A 27243-nucleotide genomic window follows, 5' to 3' on the forward strand; every position below is an offset into this window, starting at 1 on the left:
TATTTAAGGTTTAAAAAGTCTTCTGAAGTTTGAACATTTCCATTAAGAAACATGTATCAATCCCCACAAACATTTTCATTAATTATAATCCACATTTCCTATTGCTGCAGGACTATTTTCCTGCTGTAGCAAACTGGCTCAAATTAAAATCTTACACATGTAGGTGGCTAGTAGTATTACAGAGAAACAACAAAAATAAACACACCATTGTTTTTATACAGGACAAATATGGAGGGGGCAAGTGCCCCTGTGCCCCCCTATGTGCATGACGCCTCTGGGGAGGGGAGGGAACGAACGAAGCTGAGAGCCGAGCAGGAAGGAAAAATTAACGAATGCAGGAGAGGCTTTGAATGCTAACAAGCGTTATAGCTTTAACTACAGTAGTAGCCGCCGTTGTTTAGCCTAAAAGGTGAAGAGTTTTTTTTTTTGTGTGCCGAAAACATTACACGATGGAGTCGGCGAACTAGTAGCCCAACACGATTGCAAAAGCCCCACTACCTGGTAATCCCGCCGAATTTGGAGAGCAAGCGAAGGCTATGCGCCAGCTGCAGAATTCACCATCATCATCATCATCGGAGCCGCTACCCTCATCTTTTCAGTTGAAGTGAAATGTATTGCCTAGTCTGTATGGGAGACGGATCTTACACCTACTGACCATTACCATGGAGATAGAGAATATAGTCGCCAACACGGTGCTGCTGAAGGCGAGAGAAGGTAAGACATTGTACTGAAACGACGACATTACATGGTTAACGTACTGGGGGGGACATGTCGAGAGAGAGAGAGGGCGAAAGGGGGGATAATCATAACAAAGCAAGGCTCCGTTTTTTGGGGGGGCTATCGCTTGGATTGTGTTCTACACACTTTTCTCTCGACCCCCCCCATCTCTCTCTAGATCTATTTCTCTCCCTACGCAGAGGTTTTCCTATCGTCTTGACTGGCTGACTATGAGGGGAAACATATACAGTGTTATGTTAAATTGTAGCCTACCTACTTGTTCATCATTGTAACACTCTAGTCACATAATATTACAAGCAATATCCAGGCCTGATCGATACAACGATCGGGTTGAGTTTCGCAGCGTCAATAATAACGATGATCGATTAGGCTATTATCTCTGTTTTGATATTGGAATCGTGTTTCTAATGACTATCTGAACGGAAACGGTGGATGTGGCGGTAGGCTACTGTAGTAGTAACAGCAGATCAACGGATAGGTTGATATGACGGTATGCTAGTAGCAACATATCAATGGGATAGGTGGATATGACCGTAGGCTAGTAGCAACATATCAACGGATAGGTGGATATGACCGTAGGCTAGTAGCAACAGCAGATCGTTTTCGTAGTATAGGCGACACAGTCTTGAAATGTCCTGTAGCAACCTGTTTCCTATTCCATTGCCTGGTAGAACAGGCTATCGACTTGATACGTTAGCGATATTTTGCATATGGCTTTCGCTGGATCTTATGCCTGCTTTATGCGGTTCAAATGTGTGTAGTCCGTGTGTCACATTATTTGACGCAGATATGTTAAAGCCACTGCATTGCAACCCTGCCAAAGAGAAGGGTACCCGCTCCGTGTGTTTTTCCCCTAGACGGAGACCGGGAGCTCTGGGTCTTTCTCGGGCCTGGGTAAAGCGGACGCGGCCAAGTCGCACACAGTGCACCCCCCAAGTGTGTGCCATTGACATGGGGAAGGGGCACAACTCAAGCCGCAGGCCTGAGGACTACGGCAAAAACATATCGGACTAATCCGACAAGTGGTCGATTGATGCCGTTCTGTCTGGCTGTCTTTCTGTCGTCAGGTTTGATTGAAAGAGAGAAAGGAAGATGTGTGTGTTTATCCTGGTGAACCCCCTCAAATACAACTCTGGAACTCGAAACCAGTTCCAATGCTTTTTACATTTGATTTATTATGTCCCCCTCTAATTGGGGATTTAGACCTGGGACACCAGGTGGGTGAAATGAATGACCGGGTAGAACAGAACTAGCAGGCTCCGGACCTCGTAGGGTCGGGATATCCAAAGTCGGTGCACGTTTTTTTGTTATTGTTGTCCTAGCACTACACAGCGGATTCAAATAGTTAACTAATCGTCAAGCTTTGATACTTTGAATCCGCTGTGTTGTGTTCGGGCAACAACAAACAAAACGTGCACCGACTTTTTGGGAAACGCTCTCGTAGGATAAGAGTTGAATATCCCCTGTTGTAGAGGATATGGTTATAAGATGGACAGAGAGGATGTCGTTAGTTTGTTGTCAGTACAGCGGTGAGGGGAGAAGGGACTAAACTACATTGTATCTTCTGTTGGGGCGGGGGTGTTACATTTAAATAATGTGGTTTCTTATCACGTGTGCGGCATGGTTTGATAATTGTTAACGACAGATGTTCATCGAGAGAAGTGCAACAATGTAAAACAACATTTGGGCAGCGGACGTCACAATGTGGTACAAGCCTTTAATCATCTTTGATTTGACCAACGTACGTGTGTCATAATACACAGAATTCTATTAAGTTACGCTCTGCACGCCCGGAACACAGAACATTCACGCGAGCTTCACCTAGTCAACGTCTGTACGCAACCCACATCAACGTCACAATCTGAAGGGTTAATAGGTCAAACGGTGAGCTCTAGTTGCGTTCACACAGGCCCTGCTAAACATGTCTACTGTAACGTAGCCTCGTGTTATTAAACCCTTTACGCTCCTGGGAATTGGCCTACTATGGATAGAGCTAAAAAAAAAAATTTTTTTTTTACAGAATAAATATCAAAAGCATAATCATGGTAGCAGTAGAAAGGGAACACTTTGGAGATTTATAGGAACGTTATTAGATCGAAGTTTAGGACACAACAGTTCACCTGACACAAGACTGAATCCAAAAACATTACACTGTTGATTGTATGTGCATTTTACATTTACTGTACGTTTTCCGCTGCGTTTTGTTGATAACGAAATGTGAAAAATACGTTTGGATACATTCAGTAACATGAGAATATTCCTGGAACATCTGGGGTAGGTGCAACATAAAACAATGGGAAAGGGGGGGATTCCTGGAACATGGGGTAGCTGCAACATAAAACTATGGGAAAGGGGGGGATTCCTGGAACATGGGGTAGCTGCAACATAAAGCAATGGGAAAGGGGGGGATTCCTGGAACATGTGGAGTAGCTGCAACATAAAACTATGGGAAAGGGGGGGATTCCTGGAACATGTGGAGTAGCTGCAACATAAAACAATGGGAAAGGGGGGGATTCCTGGAACGTGGGGTAGCTGCAACATAAAACAATGGGAAAGGGGGGGATTCCTGGAACGTGGGGTAGCTGCAACATAAAACAATGGGAAAGGGGGGGATTCCTGGAACATGTGGAGTAGCTGCAACATAAAACAATGGGAAAGGGGGGGATTCCTGGAACGTGGGGAGTAGCTGCAACATAAAGCAATGGGAAAGGGGGGGATTCCTGGAACATGTGGAGTAGCTGCAACATAAAACAATGGGAAAGGGGGGGATTCCTGGAACATGTGGAGTAGCTGCAACATAAAACAATGGGAAAGGGGGGGATTCCTGGAACATGTGGGGTAGCTGCAACATAAAACAATGGGAAAGGAGGGGATTCCTGGAACATGTGGAGTAGCTGCAACATAAAACAATGGGAAAGGGGGGGATTCCTGGAACATGTGGAGTAGCTGCAACATAAAACAATGGGAAAGGAGGGGATTCCTGGAACATGGGGAGTAGCTGCAACATAAAACAATGGGAAAGGGGGGGATTCCTAGTCAGTTGTACAACTGAAATGTGTCTTCTACATTTAACCCAACCCCTCTGAATCGAAGAGGTGCGGAGGGCTGCCTTAATCCACATCCACGTGAGTGAGAGGACTAACTGGTGTCTCCAAGTGGACACACACCTCTCCAGACTGTGGGTTTCAGTGAGAGGACTAACTGGTGTCTCCAAGTGGCCTCACACCTCTCCAGACTGTGGGTTTGAGTGAGAGGACTAACTGGTGTCTCCAAGTGGCCTCACACCTCTCTAGACTGTGGGTTTCAGTGAGAGGACTAACTGGTGTCTCCAAGTGGCCTCACACCTCTCCAGACTGTGGGTTTCAGTGAGAGGACTAACTGGTGTCTCCAAGTGGCCTCACACCTCTCCAGACTGTGGGTTTCAGTGAGAGGACTAACTGGTGTCTCCAAGTGGCCTCACACCTCTCCAGACTGTGGGTTTGAGTGAGAGGACTAACTGGTGTCTCCAAGGGGCCTCACACCTCTCCAGACTGTGAGTTTCAATGAGAGGACTAACTGGTGTCTCCAAGTGGCCACACACCTCTCCAGACTGTGGGTTTCAGTGAGAGGACTAACTGGTGTCTCCAAGTGGCCTCACACCTCTCCAGACTGTGGGTTTCAGTGAGAGGACTAACTGGTGTCTCCAAGTGGCCACACACCTCTCCAGACTGTGGGTTTGAGTGAGAGGACTAACTGGTGTCTCCAAGTGGCCACACACCTCTCCAAAGTGTGCACAGTCCCTAAGCAATTTCAATGCACTTTTATGGCTCAAAGAAGAGTCTTCAACTACAAGGTCATTTTTTGGATCTCTCCTGGCTCTGCTGTTCAGAAACTAGAGTTGACACCCTGGTAGTCGTTTCATTAGGAACACAACCCTGCATCTCCGCCATCACACAATTACTGTTGTTGTTTACTCAATACAAAAAAACAACAGACCCATTTTATAAATCACATTCTGGGTCAGGTGGGCCTGATTTTGAACGCATGTTCTCTTGCCAACATGACCAGCTAAGTTATTAAACACAGTCGTAACAGTGTTAGGCTTTCACAAAGGTAATTCAGAGAAACGGATCGTAATTTTTGTAATCAGACTCTGTTCAGAACAACCCAGGATATGATGTCATGAATGTATTCAGGTGCACTCAGTAGACAGACTCTGTTCAGAACAACCCAGGATATGATGTCATGAATGTATTCAGGTGCACTCAGTAGACAGACTCTGTTCAGAACAACCCAGGATATGATGTCATGAATGCACTCAGTAGACAGACTCTGTTCAGAACAACCCAGGATATGATGTCATGAATGAATTCAGGTGCACTCAGTAGACAGACTCTGTTCAGAACAACCCAGGATATGATGTCATGAATGTATTCAGGTGCACTCAGTAGACAGACTCTGTTCAGAACAACCCAGGATATGATGTCATGAATGTATTCAGGTGCACTCAGTAGACAGACTCTGTTCAGAACAACCCAGGATATGATGTCATGAATGTATTCAGGTGTACTCAGTAGACAGACTCTGTTCAGAACAACCCAGGATATGATGTCATGAATGTATTCAGGTGCACTCAGTAGACAGACTCTGTTCAGAACAACCCAGGATATGATGTCGTGTCATGGACATTTGGACTCACGGGTGTTTGGCTTGTATGACATCAAAGCAGTATTTCTTATAATCCTCAATGTCTCATCTCTCTCTCTCTCTATATATATATATTTATTTATATATATGTGTGTGTATGTATGTGGACACCCCTTGAAATTAGTAGATTCAGCTATTTCAGCCACACCCATTGCTGACAGATGTATAAAATAAGGCACACAGCCATGCAATCTCCATAGACAAACATTGGCAGTAGAATGGCCTTACTGAAGAGCTCAGTGACATTCAACGTGGAACCGTCATAGGATGCCACCTTTCCAACAAGTCAGTTTGTCAAATTTCTGCCCTGCTAGAGCTGCCCCGGTCAACTGTAAGTGCTGTTATTGTGAAGTGGCAACATCTAGGAGCAACAACGGCTCAGCCTCGACGTGGTAGGCCACACGAGCTCACAGAACGAGACCGCCGAGTGTGTTCTCAGTTGCAACACTCACTACTGAGTTGCAAACTCTGGACTACTGAAGCAACGTCAGCACAAGAACTGTTCGTCGGGAGCTTCATGAAATGGCCAAGCAACCGAACACAAGCCTAAAATCATCATGTGAAATGCCAAGCGCCAACTGGAGTGGTGTAAAGCTCGCCGCCATTGGACTCTGGAGCAGTGGAAACGTGTTCTCTGGTGTGATGAATCACGCTTCACCATCTGGCAGTCAAACGGACGAATCTGGGTTTGGCGGATGCCAGGAGAATGCTACCTGCCCCAATGCACAGTGCCAACTGTAAAGTTTGGTGGAGGAGAAATAATGGTCTGGGGCTGTTTTTCATGGTTCGGGCCCCTTAGTTCCAGTGAAGGGAAATCTTAACGCTACAGCATAACAATGACTTTCTAGACGATTCTGTGCTCCCAACTTTGTGACAACAGTTTGGGGAAGGCCCTTTCCTGTTTCAGCATGACAATGCCCCCGTACACAAAGCGAGGTCCATACAGAAATAGTTTGTTGAGATCAGTGTGGAAGAACTTGACTGGCCTGCACAGAGCCCTGACCTCAACCCCATCAAACACCTTTGGGATGAATTGGAACGCCGACTGCGAGCCAGGCCTAATCGCCCAACATCAGTGTCCAACCTCACTAATGCTCTTGTGGCTGAAAGGAAGCAAATCCCCGCAACAATGTTCCAACATCTAGTGGAAAACCTCCCCAGAATAGTGAAGGCTGTTATAGCAGCAAAGGGGGAACCAACTCCATATTAATGCCCATGATTTTGGAATGAGATGTTAGACGAGCAGGTGTCAACATACTGTTGGTCATGTAGTGTATCTGGTTAGATGTTTCCTCCTTCTGTGAAACAGTCTCAGTAATGACCAAGGCTGCGATCCAAACACTTAAAAGACACACCCTCGTTCACTCACCCTCACCTTATGCCCTTGGGGGAATCCCCGTCGCCATCTTGGAAGGTGGTCCAAATGATTAGCCAAGCAAGGGAAGTTTGCAACGTAAGCCCCTCAGCCCTCGTTTTTAGTCATTTGCGAGTGTAAAATTCTGTTCACGCCGGAGCCTGAACCTAATTCAGTTTGTGACGATTGTATATCCGCTAAGAAAAGTCTGCGAAAAACTTAAAAACAACATCAATGGAGAAGTCAACATACATAAGTGTAAGTAAAAAAACAAATGCAAATAAGTTAGAAATTGTGCTACTAATGCACATGACGGCACAAATACGTCTCGTTAAAAAGTAAGTATGTTTTTGTTTGGTTATCTTTTGGAAATTGTAGAAATAAAACATTTTCCCCCAGAAGTTCTAGCTAGGCAGGCTAACGTAACTTAGCGAATTAATTTGCAAGTTATCATACAGTAGGCGTAATACTAATAATTATATAGTTAATATAAGTAGACATGCGATCATAATTGACTTTAGCGCATATAAAGCACCCACAAGCCACCGGTGGCTGAAAACACAATCATCGCGGGATGAACGAACGAGCAACGAATTTTCGGGCAGGAGCGGTCCATTTAAAACAAATCATTCCCTCCTCCCTCGCCCTGCAAGTGTATACTCATCAGACGTCATCAGAAGTGTCCACTTAATTTGAGGGTTGAAGGGATAGGGTGTGTCCTTTTTTAAAAACATGTTTGAACCACAGACCAAGTCTATGAGGGTCATATCTGATTAATGTCCTCTCCTTCTGTGAACCAGTCTCAGTATGAGTCATATCTGGTTGATGTCCTCTCCTTCTGTGAACCAGTCTCAGTATGAGGGTCATATCTGATTAATGTCCTCTCCTTCTGTGAACCAGTCTCAGTATGAGGGTCATATCTGGTTAGATGTCCTCTCCTTCTGTGAACCAGTCTCAGTATGAGGGTCATATCTGGTTAATGTCCTCTCCTTCTGTGAACCAGTCTCAGTATGAGGGTCATATCTGGTTAATGTCCTCTCCTTCTGTGAAACAGTCTCAGTATGAGGGTCATATCTGGTTAGATGTCCTCTCCTTCTGTGAACCAGTCTCAGTATGAGGGTCATATCTGGTTAATGTCTTCTCCTTCTGTGAACCAGTCTCAGTATGAGTCATATCTGGTTAATGTCCTCTCCTTCTGTGAACCAGTCTCAGTATGAGTCATATCTGGTTGATGTCCTCTCCTTCTGTGAACCAGTCTCAGTATGAGTCATATCTGGTTAATGTCCTCTCCTTCTGTGAACCAGTCTCAGTATGAGGGTCATATCTGGTTAATGTCCTCTCCTTCTGTGAACCAGTCTCAGTATGAGGGTCATATCTGGTTAATGTCCTCTCCTTCTGTGAACCAGTCTCAGTATGAGTCATATCTGGTTAATGTCCTCTCCTTCTGTGAACCAGTCTCAGTATGAGGGTCATATCTGGTTAATGTCCTCTCCTTCTGTGAACCAGTCTCAGTATGAGTCATATCTGGTTAATGTCCTCTCCTTCTGTGAACCAGTCTCAGTATGAGTCATATCTGGTTAATGTCCTCTCCTTCTGTGAACCAGTCTCAGTATGAGTCATATCTGGTTAATGTCCTCTCCTTCTGTGAACCAGTCTCAGTATGAGTCATATCTGGTTAATGTCCTCTCCTTCTGTGAACCAGTCTCAGTATGAGGGTCATATCTGGTTAATGTCCTCTCCTTCTGTGAACCAGTCTCAGTATGAGGGTCATATCTGGTTAATGTCCTCTCCTTCTGTGAACCAGTCTCAGTATGAGGGTCATATCTGGTTAATGTCCTCTCCTTCTGTGAACCAGTCTCAGTATGAGGGTCATATCTGGTTAATGTCCTCTCCTTCTGTGAACCAGTCTCAGTATGAGGGTCATATCTGGTTAGATGTCCTCTCCTTCTGTGAAACAAGAAGATTCTTGACTGACAATCAACCACATGGTAGGTTCCCATCACAAGGGCATGCGTCTGAAATCGCACCCTATTCCCTATAGTGTGCACTACTTTAGACCAGAGTTGGCACCCTATTCCCTATAGTGTGGACTACTTTTGACCAGGGACCCTGCTCTATAAAGGACATCGGGTGCCATTTTTAGGACGCTGGCGAGTCAGTCGACCACGTTGGTCAGTCGACCACTTTTTAACGAGACGTATTTGTGCCGTCATGTGCATTAGTAGCACAATTTCTAACTTATTTGCATTTGTTTTTTTACTTACACTTATGTATGTTGACTTCTCCATTGATGTTGTTTTTAAGTTTTTCGCAGACTTTTCTTAGCGGATATACAATCGTCATAATAAACCTCAGGAAGAGTAGCTGCTGCCTTGGCAGGAACTAATGGGGATCCATAATAAACCTCAGGAAGAGTAGCTGCGGCCTTAGCAACAGTAACTAATGGGGATGCATAATAAATACCAATACAAAACACAAGGGGTTCTGTTTTTGAAACCCCACTGAGGCTCTTTAATCCGAAGGTTAGCAATGCTAAATACATGGAAAATCCCATAGAGAATGCTAACCAAATGCTAATGAGCGCAATATGAACATTTTATAGTCTCTGACCTAAACTATACAAGTAACTCTAAAACACAATGCTACTGGCAGTTTGCTGCACAGAACACAATGTTACTGGCAGTTTGCTGCACAAAACACAATGTTACTGGCAGTTTGCTGCACAGAACACAATGTTACTGGCAGTTTGCTGCACAGAACACAATGCTGCTGGCAGTTTGCTGCACAAAACACAATGCTACTGGCAGTTTGCTGCACAAAACACAATGTTACTGGCAGTTTGCTGCACAGAACACAATGTTACTGGCAGTTTGCTGCACAAAACACAATGTTACTGGCAGTTTGCTGCACAAAACACAATGTTACTGGCAGTTTGCTGCACAAAACACAATGTTACTGGCAGTTTGCTGCACAAAACACAATGTTACTGGCAGTTTGCTGCACAGAACACAATGTTACTGGCAGTTTGCTGCACAAAACACAATGTTACTGGCAGTTTGCTGCACAGAACACAATGTTACTGGCAGTTTGCTGCACAGAACACACTGCTGCTGGCAGTTTGCTGCACAAAACACAATGCTACTGGCAGTTTGCTGCACAAAACACAATGTTACTGGCAGTTTGCTGCACAGAACACAATGCTACTGGCAGTTTGCTGCACAAAACACAATGTTACTGGCAGTCTGCTGCACAAAACACAATGTTACTGGCAGTTTGCTGCACAAAACACAATGCTACTGGCAGTTTGCTGCACAGAACACAATGTTACTGGCAGTTTGCTGCACAAAACACAATGTTACTGGCAGTTTGCTGCACAGAACACAATGTTACTGGCAGTTTGCTGCACAAAACACAATGTTACTGGCAGTTTGCTGCACAAAACACAATGTTACTGGCAGTTTGCTGCACAAAACACAATGTTACTGGCAGTTTGCTGCACAAAACACAATGTTACTGGCAGTTTGCTGCACAGAACACAATGTTACTGGCAGTTTGCTGCACAAAACACAATGTTACTGGCAGTTTGCTGCACAAAACACAATGTTACTGGCAGTTTGCTGCACACAACACAATGTTACTGGCAGTTTGCTGCACAAAACACAATGTTACTGGCAGTTTGCTGCACAAAACACAATGTTACTGGCAGTTTGCTGCACAAAACACAATGTTACTGGCAGTTTGCTGCACACAACACAATGTTACTGGCAGTTTGCTGCACAAAACACAATGCTACTGGCAGTTTGCTGCACAAAACACAATGCTACTGGCAGTTTGCTGCACAGAACACAATGTTACTGACAGTTTGCTGCACAGAACACAATGTTACTGGCAGTTTGCTGCACAAAACACAATGCTACTGGCAGTTTGCTGCACAAAACACAATGTTACTGGCAGTTTGCTGCACAAAACACAATGTTACTGGCAGTTTGCTGCACAAAACACAATGCTACTGGCAGTTTGCTGCACAGAACACAATGTTACTGGCAGTTTGCTGCACAGAACACAATGTTACTGGCAGTTTGCTGCACAAAACACAATGCTACTGGCAGTTTGCTGCACAAAACACAATGTTACTGGCAGTTTGCTGCACAAAACACAATGTTACTGGCAGTTTGCTGCACAAAACACAATGTTACTGGCAGTTTGCTGCACACAACACAATGTTACTGGCAGTTTGCTGCACACAACACAATGTTACTGGCAGTTTGCTGCACAAAACACAATGCTACTGGCAGTTTGCTGCACAAAACACAATGTTACTGGCAGTTTGCTGCACAAAACACAATGTTACTGGCAGTTTGCTGCACAAAACACAATGTTACTGGCAGTTTGCTGCACAGAACAAATATTACACAGTATTACTCTTGATCCAGGAAGGGACTCCCTGCTGTTACCAATCGAAGCTTGATTTTGGAAGAGGCTAAGCACCGGAAGAGGCTAACCACCGGAAGAGGCTAACCACCGGAAGAGGCTAACCACCGGAAGAGGCTAACCACCGGAAGAGGCTAACCACCGGAAGAGGCTAACCACCGGAAGAAGCTAACCACCGGAAGAGGCTAACCACCGGAAGAGGCTAACCACCGGAAGAGGCTAACCACCGGAAGAAGCTAACCACCGGAAGGAGCTAACCACCGGAAGGAGCTAACCACCGGAAGGAGCTAACCACCGGAAGGAGCTAACCACCGGAAGGAGCTAACCACCGGAAGGAGCTAACCACCGGAAGGAGCTAACCACCGGAAGAAGCTAACCACCGGAAGAAGCTAACTAGTTACTAAATTAGCAAACCGAATGCACAACTGCAGAGCGTTTATCACATTCTAGACAGTTATAACTGCTAACTATTAAGTTATCTAGCTGGCAATGTTGTTGTCGTTGTTGTGACTTCCATAAGGTAACTAGCTCACCAGGAGCGTGCTGTGACTCACAAGGCTCCGGTCTCTTGTCGTCGTCGTCGTGTGCTTGTAAACAAAACATCACGTGACTGCGGACCACCGGGAAGCTTCACGATGAAACGTGTGACAGGTGAAATGATGAAGAACACAATCTGCTTTTGAACAAGTTGACTGCAGGTATTTCATTAAATAGTAACTAGACATATTCAAAAATAAATAAATAAATGTCCTGTGGCTTTTTCCAAATACCCCGGTATACTGCCCAAGGCTATATGGCACCCTATTCCCTATATAGTGCACTACTTTTGACCAAAGTCCTATGGGCCCTGGTCAAAAGGAGTGCCCTATATAGGGTGCCATTTGGGACTCAACCATTGTCATGTATGGCTGCTTGTTTGACCTCAACTTGTAGTTCCTATGGTTCATTCTGGTTTCAATGGCCCGTATCTTCCTGCCTCCCTGCCTAAAAAGAGTTCAAACGTCTTTCTATTGGTTTCTATTGACCGTTTCTATTGTCTGAGTACCAGGATGTTGCTTTTAGGGGACCTATCTGCCCCACCTGTAGAATATTCTAGGGGAAACACTGATAGGCCTGTTCAGTATACCTCATCATCCATATATTGATTAAAATACTATAGTATACATCCACTTATATCACGTGTGTGTGTGTGTGTGTGTGTGTGTGTGTGTGTGTGTGTTGACGCAGTACTAGTTCTGTGACATGACAACTGTTACTCAGAAAGGTAACAACACACTTTCATCTCGTCCTGTTAGGCCTGGAGGCCTTTACCTCTGGGCCTCAGTAGTGTACTTCTTAGTATGTATCCCAAATGGCACCCTATGTGCACTGTATAGGGAATAAGATGGCATTTGGGATACACACTTATATTCTGTGATTCATAACTGACACTTGCCCATTCATTCATTCATTCATTCATTCATTCATTCATTCATTCTTTGAAAGACTTGCCTCTGGTGATAAGGGTAAACTTGTCCTAGATCTGTGGTTATAACAACAGTAATTAACATAGTAATAACCGTGACGACCCTGGATCAGAGGGGACCAGGGCTGACCCAACTTCCTGCCAGGCTAGACGATTAGAGAAATAAATAAACACACACACACACACACACACACACACACACACACACACACACACACACACACACACACACACACACACACACAGAAAGACAGACCCTTGTAGGAAGCTATCGCTAGCTATCTTGGTGGAGCGGTCTGTGTGTCTGCACATCTGGGTAGTACTTGGCAGTGGTGGAAAGTACTTTCAAGTATTTTTTGTTGGTATCTGTACTTTACTATTTATATTTTTGACAACTTTTACTTCACTACATTCCTAAAGAAAATAATGTACTTTTTACTCCATACATTTTCCCTGACACCCAAAAGTACTTGTTATATTTTGAATGCTTAGCAGGACAGGAAAATGGTCCAATTCATACACTTATCAAGAGAACATCCCTGGTCATCCCTACTGCCTCTGATCTGGAGGACTCACTAATCAGAGAACATCCCTGGTCGTCCCTACTGCCTCTGATCTGGCAGACTCACTAAACAGAGAACATCCCTGGTCATCCCTACTGCCTCTGATCTGGAGGACTCACTAAACAGAGAACATCCCTGGTCATCCCTACTGCCTCTGATCTGGAGGACTCACTAAACAGAGAACATCCCTGGTCGTCCCTACTGCCTCTGATCTGGAGGACTCACTAAACAGAGAACATCCCTGGTCATCCCTACTGCCTCTGATCTGGAGGACTCACTAAACAGAGAACATCCCTGGTCATCTCTACTGCCTCTGATCTGGAGGACTCACTAAACAGAGAACATCCCTGGTCATCCCTACTGCCTCTGATCTGGAGGACTCATTAAACAGAGAACATCCCTGGTCATCCCTACTGCCTCTGATCTGGAGGACTCACTAAACAGAGAACATCCCTGGTCATCCCTACTGCCTCTGATCTGGAGGACTCACTAAACAGATAACATCCCTGGTCATCCCTACTGCCTCTGATCTGGAGGACTCACTAAACAGAGAACATCCCTGGTCATCCCTACTGCCTCTGATCTGGAGGACTCACTAAACAGAGAACATCCCTGGTCATCTCTACTGCCTCTGATCTGGAGGACTCACTAAACAGAGAACATCCCTGGTCATCCCCACTGCCTCTGATCTGGAGGACTCACTAAACAGAGAACATCCCTGGTCATCCCTACTGCCTCTGATCTGGAGGACTCACTAAACAGAGAACATCCCTGGTCATCCCTACTGCCTCTGATCTGGAGGACTCACTAAACACCATGCTTAGTAAATGATGTCTGAGTGTTAGAATGTGCCCCTGGATATCAGGGTAGTGCACGGAGGGGGAGGGGTCTGTGTAGTGCACGGAGGGGGAGGGGTCTGTGTAGTGCACGGCGGGGGAGGAGTCTGGGTAGTGCACAGAGGGGGAGGGGTCTGGGTAGTGCACGGAGGGGGAGGGGTCTGGGTAGTGCACGGAGGGGGAGGGGTCTGGGTAGTGAACAGAGGGGGAGGGGTCTGGGTAGTGCACAGAGGGGGAGGGGTCTGGGTAGTGCTTGGAGGGGTCTGGGTTGTGAACGGAGGGGGAGGGGTTGTGCTAGGAGGGGGAGGGGTCTGGGTTGTGCTTGGAGGGGGAAGGGTCTGGGTTGTGCACGGAGGGGTCTGGGTATTGCTTGGAGGGGGAGGGGTCTGGGTTGTGCACGGAGGGGGAGGGGTTGTGCTAGGAGGGGGAGGGGGAGGGGTTGTGCTTGGAGGGGGAGGGGTTGTGCTAGGAGGGGGAGGGGGAGGGGTTGTGCTTGGAGGGGGAGGGGTCTGGGTTGTGCTTGGAGGGGGAGGGGGAGGGGTTGTGCTTGGAGGGGGAGGGGTCTGGGTTGTGCTTGGAGGGGGAGGGGTCTGGGTTGTGCTTGGAGGGGGAGGGGTAGTGCTTGGAGATGGCTGTGTGTCTGCACAGCTGAGTGATGTTGTAAAACACTTCACATCTCAAAATATATTTTTATATAAAAAAAACTAAAACATTATTAGGCCTGTATCTGGATCGGAAAAAATAACAGTCCGCGTCCCCTACTCCCTTCCTATAGGCCCTGGTCAAAAGTAGTGCACTACATAGGGACTAGAGTCATTTGGGGGACGCCCAAGTTATTTAAACACAGTACAGTATAATAACAGCATGGCCAGATGGTCGCTTTTACAAATAGACTCTAAAACATTTAATAAGCCAGCTGGCAGAGCTAACCTTGTGATGTTCACACAATGTTAAAATATGCCCATTTAGGCCGAGTCAGCCAAGACGCTAACCTAGCTGCATAGCCTAGCTGCTAATGCTACATTCGCATCGCATGTGGTTGGCGCTAGCGGTAGCCGCTAACGCTACAGATCTGGTTGGAGTTAGTGGTAGCCGCTAATGCTAAATACATAACAGATGTGGTTGGAGCTAGCGGTAGCTGCTAACGCTACATACGCAACACATGCGTCACAGTTCCCCAGTCACAACCCATTTTGTGGGTCTAATAACTGTAGGAAGGGAACCACACGAAGGGAGCCGTCACAAAGCAGTGTGTTTTACAGGCGTCATTCACAGGAAACACCCTACTGTACACACACACACACACACACACACACACACACACACACACACACACACACACACACACACACACACACACACACACACACACACACACACACACGTTGAGAACACGTGTTAGCCAGCCTAAGACTGCAAGGCTAATAAATGCAGGCTAACACCACAGCCAGGGTCCTGTTCATTAGGTCATGCAAGGGAAATGTTTTAAATAGTGTTTCTTATTGGACAGATCCAGGAAGTTCCCACCCTGTTTTTAGATGGTTTTTGTACCTTCTGGTGCCTCTGGACCACGACCCAGTCACACAGTGTTATCGACCCAGTCACACAGTGTTATCGACCCAGTCACACAGTGTTATCGACCCAGTCACACAGTGTTATCGACCCAGTCACGCAGTGTTATCGACCCAGTCACGCAGTGTTATCGACCCAGTCACGCAGTGTTATCGACCCAGTCACGCAGTGTTATCGACCCAGTCACGCAGTGTTATCGACCCAGTCACGCAGTGTTATCGACCCAGTCACGCAGTGTTATCGACCCAGTCACGCAGTGTTATCGACCCAGTCACGCAGCGTTATCGACCCAGTCACGCAGCGTTATCGACCCAGTCACGCAGCGTTATCGACCCAGTCACGCAGCGTTATCGACCCAGTCACGCAGCGTTATCGACCCAGTCACGCAGCGTTATCGACCCAGTCACGCAGCGTTATCGACCCAGTCACGCAGCGTTATCGACCCAGTCACGCAGCGTTATCGACCCAGTCACACAGCGTTATCGACCCAGTCACACAGCGTTATCGACCCAGTCACACAGCGTTATCGACCCAGTCACACAGCGTTATCGACCCAGTCACACAGCGTTATCGACCCAGTCACACAGCGTTATCGACCCAGTCACACAGCGTTATCGACCCAGTCACACAGCGTTATCGACCCAGTCACACAGCGTTATCGACCCAGTCACACAGCGTTATCGACCCAGTCACACAGCGTTATCGACCCAGTCACGCAGTGTTATCGACCCAGTCACGCAGTGTTATCGACCCAGTCACGCAGTGTTATCGACCCAGTCACGCAGTGTTATCGACCCAGTCACGCAGTGTTATCGACCCAGTCACGCAGTGTTATCGACCCAGTCACGCAGTGTTATCGACCCAGTCACGCAGTGTTATCGACCCAGTCACGCAGTGTTATCGACCCAGTCACGCAGCGTTATCGACCCAGTCACGCAGTGTTATCGACCCAGTCACGCAGCGTTATCGACCCAGTCACGCAGCGTTATCGACCCAGTCACGCAGCGTTATCGACCCAGTCACGCAGCGTTATCGACCCAGTCACGCAGCGTTATCGACCCAGTCACGCAGCGTTATCGACCCAGTCACGCAGCGTTATCGACCCAGTCACGCAGCGTTATCGACCCAGTCACGCAGCGTTATCGACCCAGTCACGCAGCGTTATCGACCCAGTCACGCAGCGTTATCGACCCAGTCACGCAGCGTTATCGACCCAGTCACGCAGCGTTATCGACCCAGTCACGCAGCGTTATCGACCCAGTCACGCAGCGTTATCGACCCAGTCACGCAGCGTTATCGACCCAGTCACGCAGCGTTATCGACCCAGTCACGCAGCGTTATCGACCCAGTCACGCAGCGTTATCGACCCAGTCACGCAGCGTTATCGACCCAGTCACGCAGCGTTATCGACCCAGTCACGCAGCGTTATCGACCCAGTCACGCAGCGTTATCGACCCAGTCACGCAGCGTTATCGACCCAGTCACGCAGCGTTATCGACCCAGTCACGCAGCGTTATCGACCCAGTCACGCAGCGTTATCGACCCAGTCACGCAGCGTTATCGACCCAGTCACGCAGTGTTATCTGAGGGAAGACTTCTGAGAAGGTGTCTAACCCGGGTCTCTCACGGGAGAAGGTGTCTAACCCGGGTCTCTCACGGGAGAAGGTGTCTAACCCGGGTCTCTCACGGGAGAAGGTGTCTAACCCGGGTCTCTCACGGGAGAAGGTGTCTAACCCGGGTCTCTCACGGGAGAAGGTGTCTGACCCGGGTCTCTCACGGGAGAAGGTGTCTGACCCGGGTCTCTCACGGGAGAAGGTGTCTGACCCGGGTCTCTCACGGGAGAAGGTGTCTGACCCGGGTCTCTCACGGGAGAAGGTGTCTGACCCGGGTCTCTCACGGGAGAAGGTGTCTGACCCGGGTCTCTCACGGGAGAAGGTGTCTGACCCGGGTCTCTCACGGGAGAAGGTGTCTAACCCGGGTCTCTCACGGGAGAAGGTGTCTAACCCGGGTCTCTCACGGGAGAAGGTGTCTAACCCGGGTCTCTCACGGGAGAAGGTGTCTAACCCGGGTCTCTCACGGGAGAAGGTGTCTAACCCGGGTCTCTCACGGGAGAAGGTGTCTAACCCGGGTCTCTCACGGGAGAAGGTGTCTAACCCGGGTCTCTCACGGGAGAAGGTGTCTAACCCGGGTCTCTCACGGGAGAAGGTGTCTAACCCGGGTCTCTCACGGGAGAAGGTGTCTGACCCGGGTCTCTCACGGGAGAAGGTGTCTGACCCGGGTCTCTCACGGGAGAAGGTGTCTGACCCGGGTCTCTCACGGGAGAAGGTGTCTGACCCGGGTCTCTCACGGGAGAAGGTGTCTGACCCGGGTCTCTCACGGGAGAAGGTGTCTGACCCGGGTCTCTCACGGGAGAAGGTGTCTAACCCGGGTCTCTCACGGGAGAAGGTGTCTAACCCGGGTCTCTCACGGGAGAAGGTGTCTAACCCGGGTCTCTCACGGGAGAAGGTGTCTAACCCGGGTCTCTCGTTGCCAAACCCACTGGCTCCAGGTCATCTACAAGTCTCTGCTAGGTAAAGTCCCCCCTTATCTCAGCTCACTGGTCACCATAGCAGCACCCACCTGTAGCACCCACCTGTAGCACGCGCTCCAGCAGGTATATCTCTCTGGTCACCCCCAAAACCAATTCTTCTTTTGGCCACCTTTCCTTCCAGTTCTCTGCTGCCAATGACTGGAACGAACTGCAAAAATCACTGAAGCTGGAGACTCATATCTCCCTCACTAGCTTTCAGCACCAGTTGTCAGAGCAGCTCACAGATCACTGCACCTGTACACAGCCCATCTGTAAACAGCCGATCCAACTAACTCATCCCCATACTGTATTTATTTATTTATCTTGCTCCTTTGCACCCCAGTATCTCTACTTGCACATTCTTCTTCTGCACATTCTACCATTCCAGTGTTTATTTGCTATATTTTAATTACCTGCCACCGTGGCCTATTTATTGCCTTACCTCCCTTATCCTACCTCATTTGCACACTGTATATAGACTTTTCTACCGTATTATTGATTGTACGTTTGTTTACTCCATGTGTAACTCTGTGTTGTTGTGTGTGTCGAACTGCTGTGCTTTATCTTGGCCAGGTCGCAGTTGCAAATGAGAACTTGTTCTCAACTAGCCTACCTGGTTAAATAAAGGTTAAATAAATAAATATGGGAGCCTCAGGGCCTCTGTAGGAGCCTGCCTCAGGGCCACTACAGAGGCATATAGGAGCCTGCCTCAGGGCCACTACAGAGGCATATAGGAGCCTGCCTCAGGGCCACCACAGAGTCATATAGGAGCCTGCCTCAGGGACACCACAGAGGCATATAGGAGCCTGCCTCAGGGCCACTACAGAAGCATATAGGAGCCTGCCTCAGGGCCACCACAGAGTCATATAGGAGCCTGCCTCAGGGACACCACAGAGGCATATAGGAGCCTGCCTCAGGGCCACTACAGAAGCATATAGGAGCCTGCCTCAGGGCCACTACAGAGGCATATAGGAGCCTGCCTCAGGGCCACTACAGAAGCATATAGGAGCCTGCCTCAGGGCCACTACAGAGGCATATAGGAGCCTGCCTCAGGGACACCACAGAGGCATATAGGAGCCTGCCTCAGGGCCACTACAGAGGCATATAGGAGCCTGCCTCAGGGCCACCACAGAGGCATATAGGAGCCTGCCTCAGGGCCACTACAGAGGCATATAGGAGCCTGCCTCAGGGCCACTACAGAGGCATATAGGAGCCTGCCTCAGGGCCACCACAGAGGCATATAGGAGCCTGCCTCAGGGCCACCACAGAGTCATATAGGAGCCTGCTTCAGGGCCACTACAGAGTCATATAGGAGCCTGCTTCAGGGCCACTACAGAGTCATATAGGAGCCTGCCTCAGGGCCACTACAGAGGCATATAGGAGCATTGAGGTCTGTAGGTTAGTGATCTGTCTTTACATTGAGGTCTATAGGTTAGTGATCTGTATTTTACATTGAGGTCTGTAGGTTAGTGATCTGTCTTTACATTGAGGTCTATAGGTTAGTGATCTGTCTTTACATTGAGGTCTATAGGTTAGTGATCTGTCTTTACATTGAGGTCTATAGGTTAGTGATCTGTCTTTACATTGAAGCCTATAGGTCAGTGATCTGTCTTTACATTGAGGTCTATAGGTTAGTGATCTGTCTTTACATTGAGGTCTATAGGTTAGTGATCTGTCTTTACATTGAGGTCTATAGGTTAGTGATCTGTCTTTACATTGAGGTCTATAGGTTAGTGATCTGTCTTTACATTGAGGCCTATAGGTTAGTGATCTGTCTTTACATTGAGGCCTATAGGTTAGTGATCTGTCTTTACATTGAGGCCTATAGGTTAGTGATCTGTCTTTACATTGAGGCCTATAGGTTAGTGATCTGTCTTTACATTGAGGCCTATAGGTTAGTGATCTGTCTTTACATTGAGGCCTATAGGTTAGTGATCTGTCTTTACATTGAGGCCTATAGGTTAGTGATCTGTCTTTACATTGAGGTCTATAGGTTAGTGATCTGTCTTTACATTGAGGCCTATAGGTTAGTGATCTGTCTTTACATTGAGGCCTATAGGTTAGTGATCTGTCTTTACATTGAGGCCTACAGGTTAGTGATCTGTCTTTACATTGAGGTCTATAGGTTAGTGATCTGTCTTTACATTGAGGTCTATAGGTTAGTGATCTGTCTTTACATTGAGGTCTATAGGTTAGTGATCTGTCTATAGGTTAGTGATCTGTCTTTACATTGAGGTCTATAGGTTAGTGATCTGTCTATAGGTTAGTGATCTGTCTTTACATTGAGGTCTATAGGTTAGTGATCTGTCTTTACATTGAGGTCTATAGGTTAGTGATCTGTCTTTACATTGAGGTCTATAGGTTAGTGATCTGTCTTTACATTGAGGTCTATAGGTTAGTGATCTGTCTATAGGTTAGTGATCTGTCTTTACATTGAGGTCTATAGGTTAGTGATCTGTCTTTACATTGAGGTCTATAGGTTAGTGATCTGTCTTTACATTGAGGTCTATAGGTTAGTGATCTGTCTATAGGTTAGTGATCTGTCTTTACATTGAGGTCTATAGGTTAGTGATCTGTCTTTACATTGAGGTCTATAGGTTAGTGATCTGTCTTTACATTGAGGTCTATGGATGATAGTTGTTTGTCCAGAGGCTGAGAACTGTTGTTGCAGGTGGACAGTGGACCTCACACACTCACACAAGAAGAGTCACCAGTCCAAATAAATACAAGTCTGTTTGAACAAAGACATGACTGGATTTAGTCCTGCTTTATGAGGAATACACACACTTATAACCTCCTGTTCTCTCTCTCTCTCTCTCTCTCTCTCTCTGTGTGTCTCTCTGTGTGTGTCTCTCTCTCTCTGTGTCTCTATGTCTCTCTCTCTCTCTCTCTCTCTCTGTGTGTCTCTCTGTGTGTGTCTCTCTCTCTCTGTGTCTCTATGTCTCTCTCTCTCTCTCTCTCTCTCTCTGTGTCTCTCTGTCTCTCTCTCTGTCTCGCTCTCTCTGTCTCGCTCTCTCTGTCTCGCTCTCTCTGTCTCGCTCTCTCTGTCTCGCTCTCTCTGTCTCGCTGTCTCTCTGTCTCTCTGTCTCTCTGTCTCTCTCTCTCTCTCTCTCTCTCTGTCACTCTCTCTCTCTGTCTCTCTAACTGATGAGTGTAACTATACAATACCTTAATCAAACTCAGTCCTGTGTTTGATTATCAGACAGAGACTGATACTACTTCCTGATGTCTTGACTGGGCAGAAACAAGCCATTCATATCTCATAGGCTTTAGCTCTTTGAGGTGTGGTGTGTGTGTGTGTGTGTGTGTGTGTGTGTGTGTGTGTGTGTGTGTGTGTGTGTGTGTGTGTGTGTGTGTGTGTGTGTGTGTGTGTGTGTGTGTGTGTGTGTGTGTGTGTGTGTGTGTGTGTGTGTGTGTGTGTGTGTGTGTGTGTGGTGTGTGTGTGCTCGTGCAGAAAATAGTATTTTGTAGTTTATTTGGAAAATATCTACATTTCACTCAAGGTCTCTAATATAGTTTATATTTCAACTAAAAGGCAACTAGTTTATTTTGATATTCAAATACAGGTCTCAGAAAAACATATTTTCAAACTATTTTCAATACCTCTCAGAATACCAGAAAATCATATTTTAAAGTATTTTTAATATATAAAAGTTATTTGAAAGAAAATTAAAAGGTATAATTTGATGGCTGCCAAATGTTTGATTTTCAACCAACAGTGTAATCAGTGTAAATCTATGATGATTAGAACACGAGGGTTTGGAGGGATTAGATATGAATGTTAATAACAAGCCTGTAATGAAGCACACGAGGCACGTGGAACGACCTCAACATGAGGTTAGACCGTACAGCAGACCTCAACGTGACTAATAAATAGGTGTTGATAATGAGGGACGTGGAACGACCTCAACATGAGGTTAGACCTTTACAGCAGCTTCAACATGACTAATAAATAGGTGTTGATAATGAGGGACGTGGAACGACCTCAACATGAGGTTAGACCTTTACAGCAGCTTCAACGTGACTAATAAATAGGTGTTGATAATGAGGGACGTGGAACGACCTCAACATGAGGTTAGACCGTTACAGCAGCTTCAACGTGACTAATAAATAGGTGTTGATAATGAGGGACGTGGAACGACCTCAACATGAGGTTAGACCTTTACAGCAGCCTCAACATGACTAATAAATAGGTGTTGATAATGAGGGACGTGGAACGACCTCAACATGAGGTTAGACCGTTACAGCAGACCTCAACATGACTAATAAATAGGTGTTGATAATGAGGGACGTGGAACGACCTCAACATGAGGTTAGACCTTTACAGCAGCTTCAACGTGACTAATAAATAGGTGTTGATAATGAGGGACGTGAGGTAATGCTGTAACTATGGACATCCTGCTCCTCTACACGTCTAGTAGCTTGGTGATTATCACACCAGCAGCATGGTTGTTACCTACCGCTTGATAATGGAGGGAAAGGTAGTTAACACTCACCGTAATGGAGTCTGTTGTACAACAGAATGTCTTCAACTGAAATGTCTCTTCTGCATTAAACCCCACCCCTATGAATCAGAGAGGTGATGGGGGAGGGGAGGGGCTGCCCTAACCCACATCTACATCATCAGCGCCCTGGGGGAACGGTGGGTTAACTGCCTTGTTCAGGGGAACAGTGGGTTAACTGCCTTGTTCAGGGGAACAGTGGGTTAACTGCCTTGTTCAGGGGAACGGTGGGTTAACTGCCTTGTTCAGGGGAACAGTGGGTTAACTGCCTTGTTCAGGGGAACAGTGGGTTAACTGCCTTGTTCAGGGGAACAGTGGGTTAACTGCCTTGTTCAGGGGAACGGTGGGTTAACTGCCTTGTTCAGGGGAACGGTGGGTTAACTGCCTTGTTCAGGGGAACAGTTTACACAGTTTAATGTTAAATGTTATTGAGAATGCAAACGGTAACAAAACATGTTGTGACCGTGTGTGACATGGTTTCAGAAGGTGTGTGACAGTGTGTGTGACAGTGTGTGTGACAGTGTGTGACAGTGTGTGACAGTGTGTGTGACAGTGTGTGTGACAGTGTGTGTGACAGTGTGTGACAGTGTGTGTGACAGTGTGTGACGGTGTGTGTGACAGTGTGTGACGGTGTGTGTGACAGTGTGTGTGACAGTGTGTGTGACAGTGTGTGTGACAGTGTGTGTGACAGTGTGTGACAGTGTGTGTGACAGTGTGTGTGACAGTGTGTGTGACAGTGTGTGACAGTGTGTGTGACAGTGTGTGTGACAGTGTGTGTGACAGTGTGTGACAGTGTGTGACAGTGTGTGTGACAGTGTGTGTGACAGTGTGTGTGACAGTGTGTGACAGTGTGTGTGACAGTGTGTGTGACAGTGTGTGTGACAGTGTGTGTGACAGTGTGTGTGACAGTGTGTGACAGTGTGTGTGACAGTGTGTGTGACAGTGTGTGTGACAGTGTGTGTGACAGTGTGTGTGACAGTGTGTGTGACAGTGTGTGACAGTGTGTGACAGTGTGTGTGACAGTGTGTGTGACAGTGTGTGTGACAGTGTGTGTGACAGTGTGTGACAGTGTGTGTGACAGTGTGTGTGACAGTGTGTGTGACAGTGTGTGTGACAGTGTGTGACAGTGTGTGTGACAGTGTGTGTGACAGTGTGTGTGACAGTGTGTGTGACAGTGTGTGTGACAGTGTGTGACAGTGTGTGTGACAGTGTGTGTGACAGTGTGTGTGACAGTGTGTGTGACAGTGTGTGTGACAGTGTGTGTGACAGTGTGTGTGACAGTGTGTGTGACAGTGTGTGTGACAGTGTGTGTGACAGTGTGTGTGACAGTGTGTGTGTGACAGTGTGTGTGTGACAGTGTGTGTGACAGTGTGTGTGACAGTGTGTGTGACAGTGTGTGTGACAGTGTGTGTGACAGTGTGTGTGACAGTGTGTGTGACAGTGTGTGTGACAGTGTGTGTGACAGTGTGTGTGACAGTGTGTGTGACAGTGTGTGTGACAGTGTGTGTGACAGTGTGTGTGACAGTGTGTGACAGTGTGTGACAGTGTGTGTGACAGTGTGTGTGACAGTGTGTGTGACAGTGTGTGTGACAGTGTGTGTGACAGTGTGTGTGACAGTGTGTGTGACAGTGTGTGTGACAGTGTGTGTGACAGTGTGTGTGACAGTGTGTGACAGTGTGTGACAGTGTGTGTGACAGTGTGTGTGACAGTGTGTGACAGTGTGTGTGACAGTGTGTGTGACAGTGTGTGACGGTGTGTGTGACTGTGTGTGTGACAGTGTGTGTGACAGTGTGTGTGACAGTGTGTGTGACAGTGTGTGTGACAGTGTGTGACAGTGTGTGTGACAGTGTGTGTGACAGTGTGTGACAGTGTGTGTGACAGTGTGTGTGACAGTGTGTGTGACAGTGTGTGACAGTGTGTGTGACAGTGTGTGTGACAGTGTGTGTGACAGTGTGTGTGACAGTGTGTGACAGTGTGTGTGACAGTGTGTGTGACAGTGTGTGACAGTGTGTGTGACAGTGTGTGTGACATGGTGTCAGAAGGTGTGTGGCTGTGTGTGACAGTGTGTGTGACAGTGTGTGTGACATGGTGTCAGAAGGTGTGTGGCTGTGTGTAGATGAGTTGGGTCTCTGATAGGAAGTGAACCCGTCAGACTAAACCTACTACCTACCTCCAGATTCTCTCTCCCATCCTCCGCTTTCCCTTTTCTGTCTCTGTTCTGTCTCCTTCTCCCTCCCCACTCTCTCTCTCTATGTCTCTCCTTTCCCCTCACTCTCCTCTCCTCTCCCTCACTCTTCTCTCTCTCTGTCTCTGTCACTGTCACTGTCTCTGTCTCTGTCTCTCACTCCCCTCTCCCTCACTCTGTCTCTCTCTGTCTCTCTCTCTCCTTCCCCCTCTCTCTCTCTCTCCTTCCCCCTCTCTCTCTCTCCTTCCCCCTCTCTCTCTCGCTCTCCTTCCCCCTCTCTCTCTCGCTCTCCTTCCCCCTCTCTCTCTCGCTCTCCTTCCCCCTCTCTCTCTCTCTCTCTCTCTCTCTCTCTCTCTCTCTCTCTCTCTCTCTCTCTCTCTCCTGTCTCTCTCTCTCTCTCTCGCCTTCCCTCTCTCTTCTCTCTCTCTCTGTCTCTCGGTCTTGGTCTCTCTCTCTCTCTCTCCTCTCTCTTTCTCACCTTCCCTCTCTCTCTCTATCTCTCCTTCCCCCTCTCTCTCTCTCGCTCTCTGTCTCTCGCCTCCTTCCCCCTCTCTCTCTCTCCTTCCCCTTCTCTCTCTCTCGCCTTCCCTCTCTCTCTCTGTCTCTCTGTCTCTCTCCTTCCCCCTCTGTCTCTCTCCTTCCCCCCCTCTCTCTCCTTCCCCCTCTCTCTCTCCTTCCCTCCCCCCCTCTCTCTCCTTCCCCCTCTCTCTCCTTCCCTCTAGTAGACAGTAGACTGATCAGACCTGTATTCCTCTCTAAGCAGGAAGTCTCTCCAGGCAGCTTGCAGTTACAGCGGAATTTGTTTACAGTGTGTGTGTGTGTGCATGCCCGTGTGTGTGTGTGTGTGTGTGTGCATGCCCGTGTGTGTGTGTGTGTGTGCATGCCCGTGTGTGTGTGTGTGTGTGTTAGGGGGTCTGACGTTTAAACGACATTGGCATCGTTAACATTTAGAAGAAATCCCGAACTGAAAGACGATGTGTTTTTTCCCCACAACATTAAATCCCAGTTCACAACACATGTTCTTTACAGTGTTTTAACCCAACTAGATGATGATGGGCTTTGCAGGTTTGGGGGAAGTTGTCATTTGACATAAAAAGAGGCTTTAGGGGAATAGAAGAGATCCAGATTACCAAGACATGTGAGCACGGTACTTTCTGCAGGCCTGCTCCTCTCTCTCCCTGGCTGGCCCGCTCCTCTCTCTCTCCCTGGCTGGCCCGCTCCTCTCTCTCCCTGGCCGGCCCGCTCCTCTCTCTCTCCCTGGCTGGTCCGCTCCCCTCTCTCTCCCTGGCTGGCCCGCCCCTCTCTCTCTCCCTGGCCGGCCCGCTCCTCTCTCTCTCCCTGGCCGGCCCGCTCCTCTCTCTCTCCCTGGCCGGCCCGCTCCTCTCTCTCTCCCTGGCCGGCCCGCTCCTCTCTCTCCCTGGCCGGCCCGCTCCTCTCTCTCTCCCTGGCTGGCCCGCTCCTCTCTCTCTCCCTGGCTGGCCCGCTCCTCTCTCTCTCCCTGGCCGGCCCGCTCCTCTCTCTCTCCCTGGCCGGCCCGCTCCCCTCTCTCTCCCTGGCTGGCCCGCTCCTCTCTCTCTCCCTGGCTGGCCCGCTCCTCTCTCTCTCCCTGGCTGGCCCGCTCCTCTCTCTCTCCCTGGCAGGCCCGCTCCTCTCTCTCTCCCTGGCCGGCCCGCTCCTCTCTCTCTCCCTGGCCGGCCCGCTCCTCTCTCTCTCCCTGGCTGGCCGCTCCTCTCTCTCTCCCTGGCCGGCCCGCTCCTCTCTCTCTCCCTGGCCGGCCCGCTCCTCTCTCTCTCCCTGGCCGGCCCGCTCCTCTCTCTCTCCCTGGCCGGCCCGCTCCTCTCTCTCCCTGGCCGGCCCGCTCCTCTCTCTCTCCCTGGCCGGCCTGCTCCTCTCTCTCCCTGGCCGGCCCCCTCCTCTCTCTCTCCCTGGCCGGCCCGCTCCTCTCTCTCTCCCTGGCCGGCCCGCTCCTCTCTCTCTCCCTGGCCGGCCCGCTCCTCTCTCTCTCCCTGGCCGGCCCGCTCCTCTCTCTCTCCCTGGCCGGCCCGCTCCTCTCTCTCTCCCTGGCCGGCCCGCTCCTCTCTCTCTCCCTGGCCGGCCCGCTCCTCTCTCTCTCCCTGGCCGGCCCGCTCCTCTCTCTCTCCCTGGCAGGCCCGCTCCTCTCTCTCTCCCTGGCTGGCCGCTCCTCTCTCTCTCCCTGGCCGGCCTGCTATTTCTCTTCACTCTGTTGCCTGTAGAATATCATAGTCTATTCATTGATGACAGCCCCTGTTTTAATGAAGTTGAGAAACATTGCAAGACAAGAAATTGCGAGATACAGCATTCCGTTGTGAAATACAGCTTGT

At 48.3% G+C, this 27243-nt stretch overlaps 1 protein-coding gene across 1 annotated transcript in view; it reads left to right on the forward strand.

Annotated features, from left to right (window-relative positions):
- Positions 1 to 299: 299 nt before the first annotated feature.
- The window catches only part of LOC139579557 (G protein-coupled receptor kinase 6-like), a gene marked incomplete at its 3' end in the record, with an annotated part of 71830 nt that continues 44886 nt past the window's right edge, over positions 300 to 27243 (forward strand). The window contains 1 exon segment of the mRNA XM_071408301.1: positions 300 to 714. Coding sequence (XP_071264402.1) covers positions 663 to 714 — 52 coding nt within the window.

Source organism: Salvelinus alpinus, chromosome 6 (genome assembly GCF_045679555.1).
Source record: "Salvelinus alpinus chromosome 6, SLU_Salpinus.1, whole genome shotgun sequence".
NCBI classification, from domain to species: domain Eukaryota; kingdom Metazoa; phylum Chordata; class Actinopteri; order Salmoniformes; family Salmonidae; genus Salvelinus; species Salvelinus alpinus.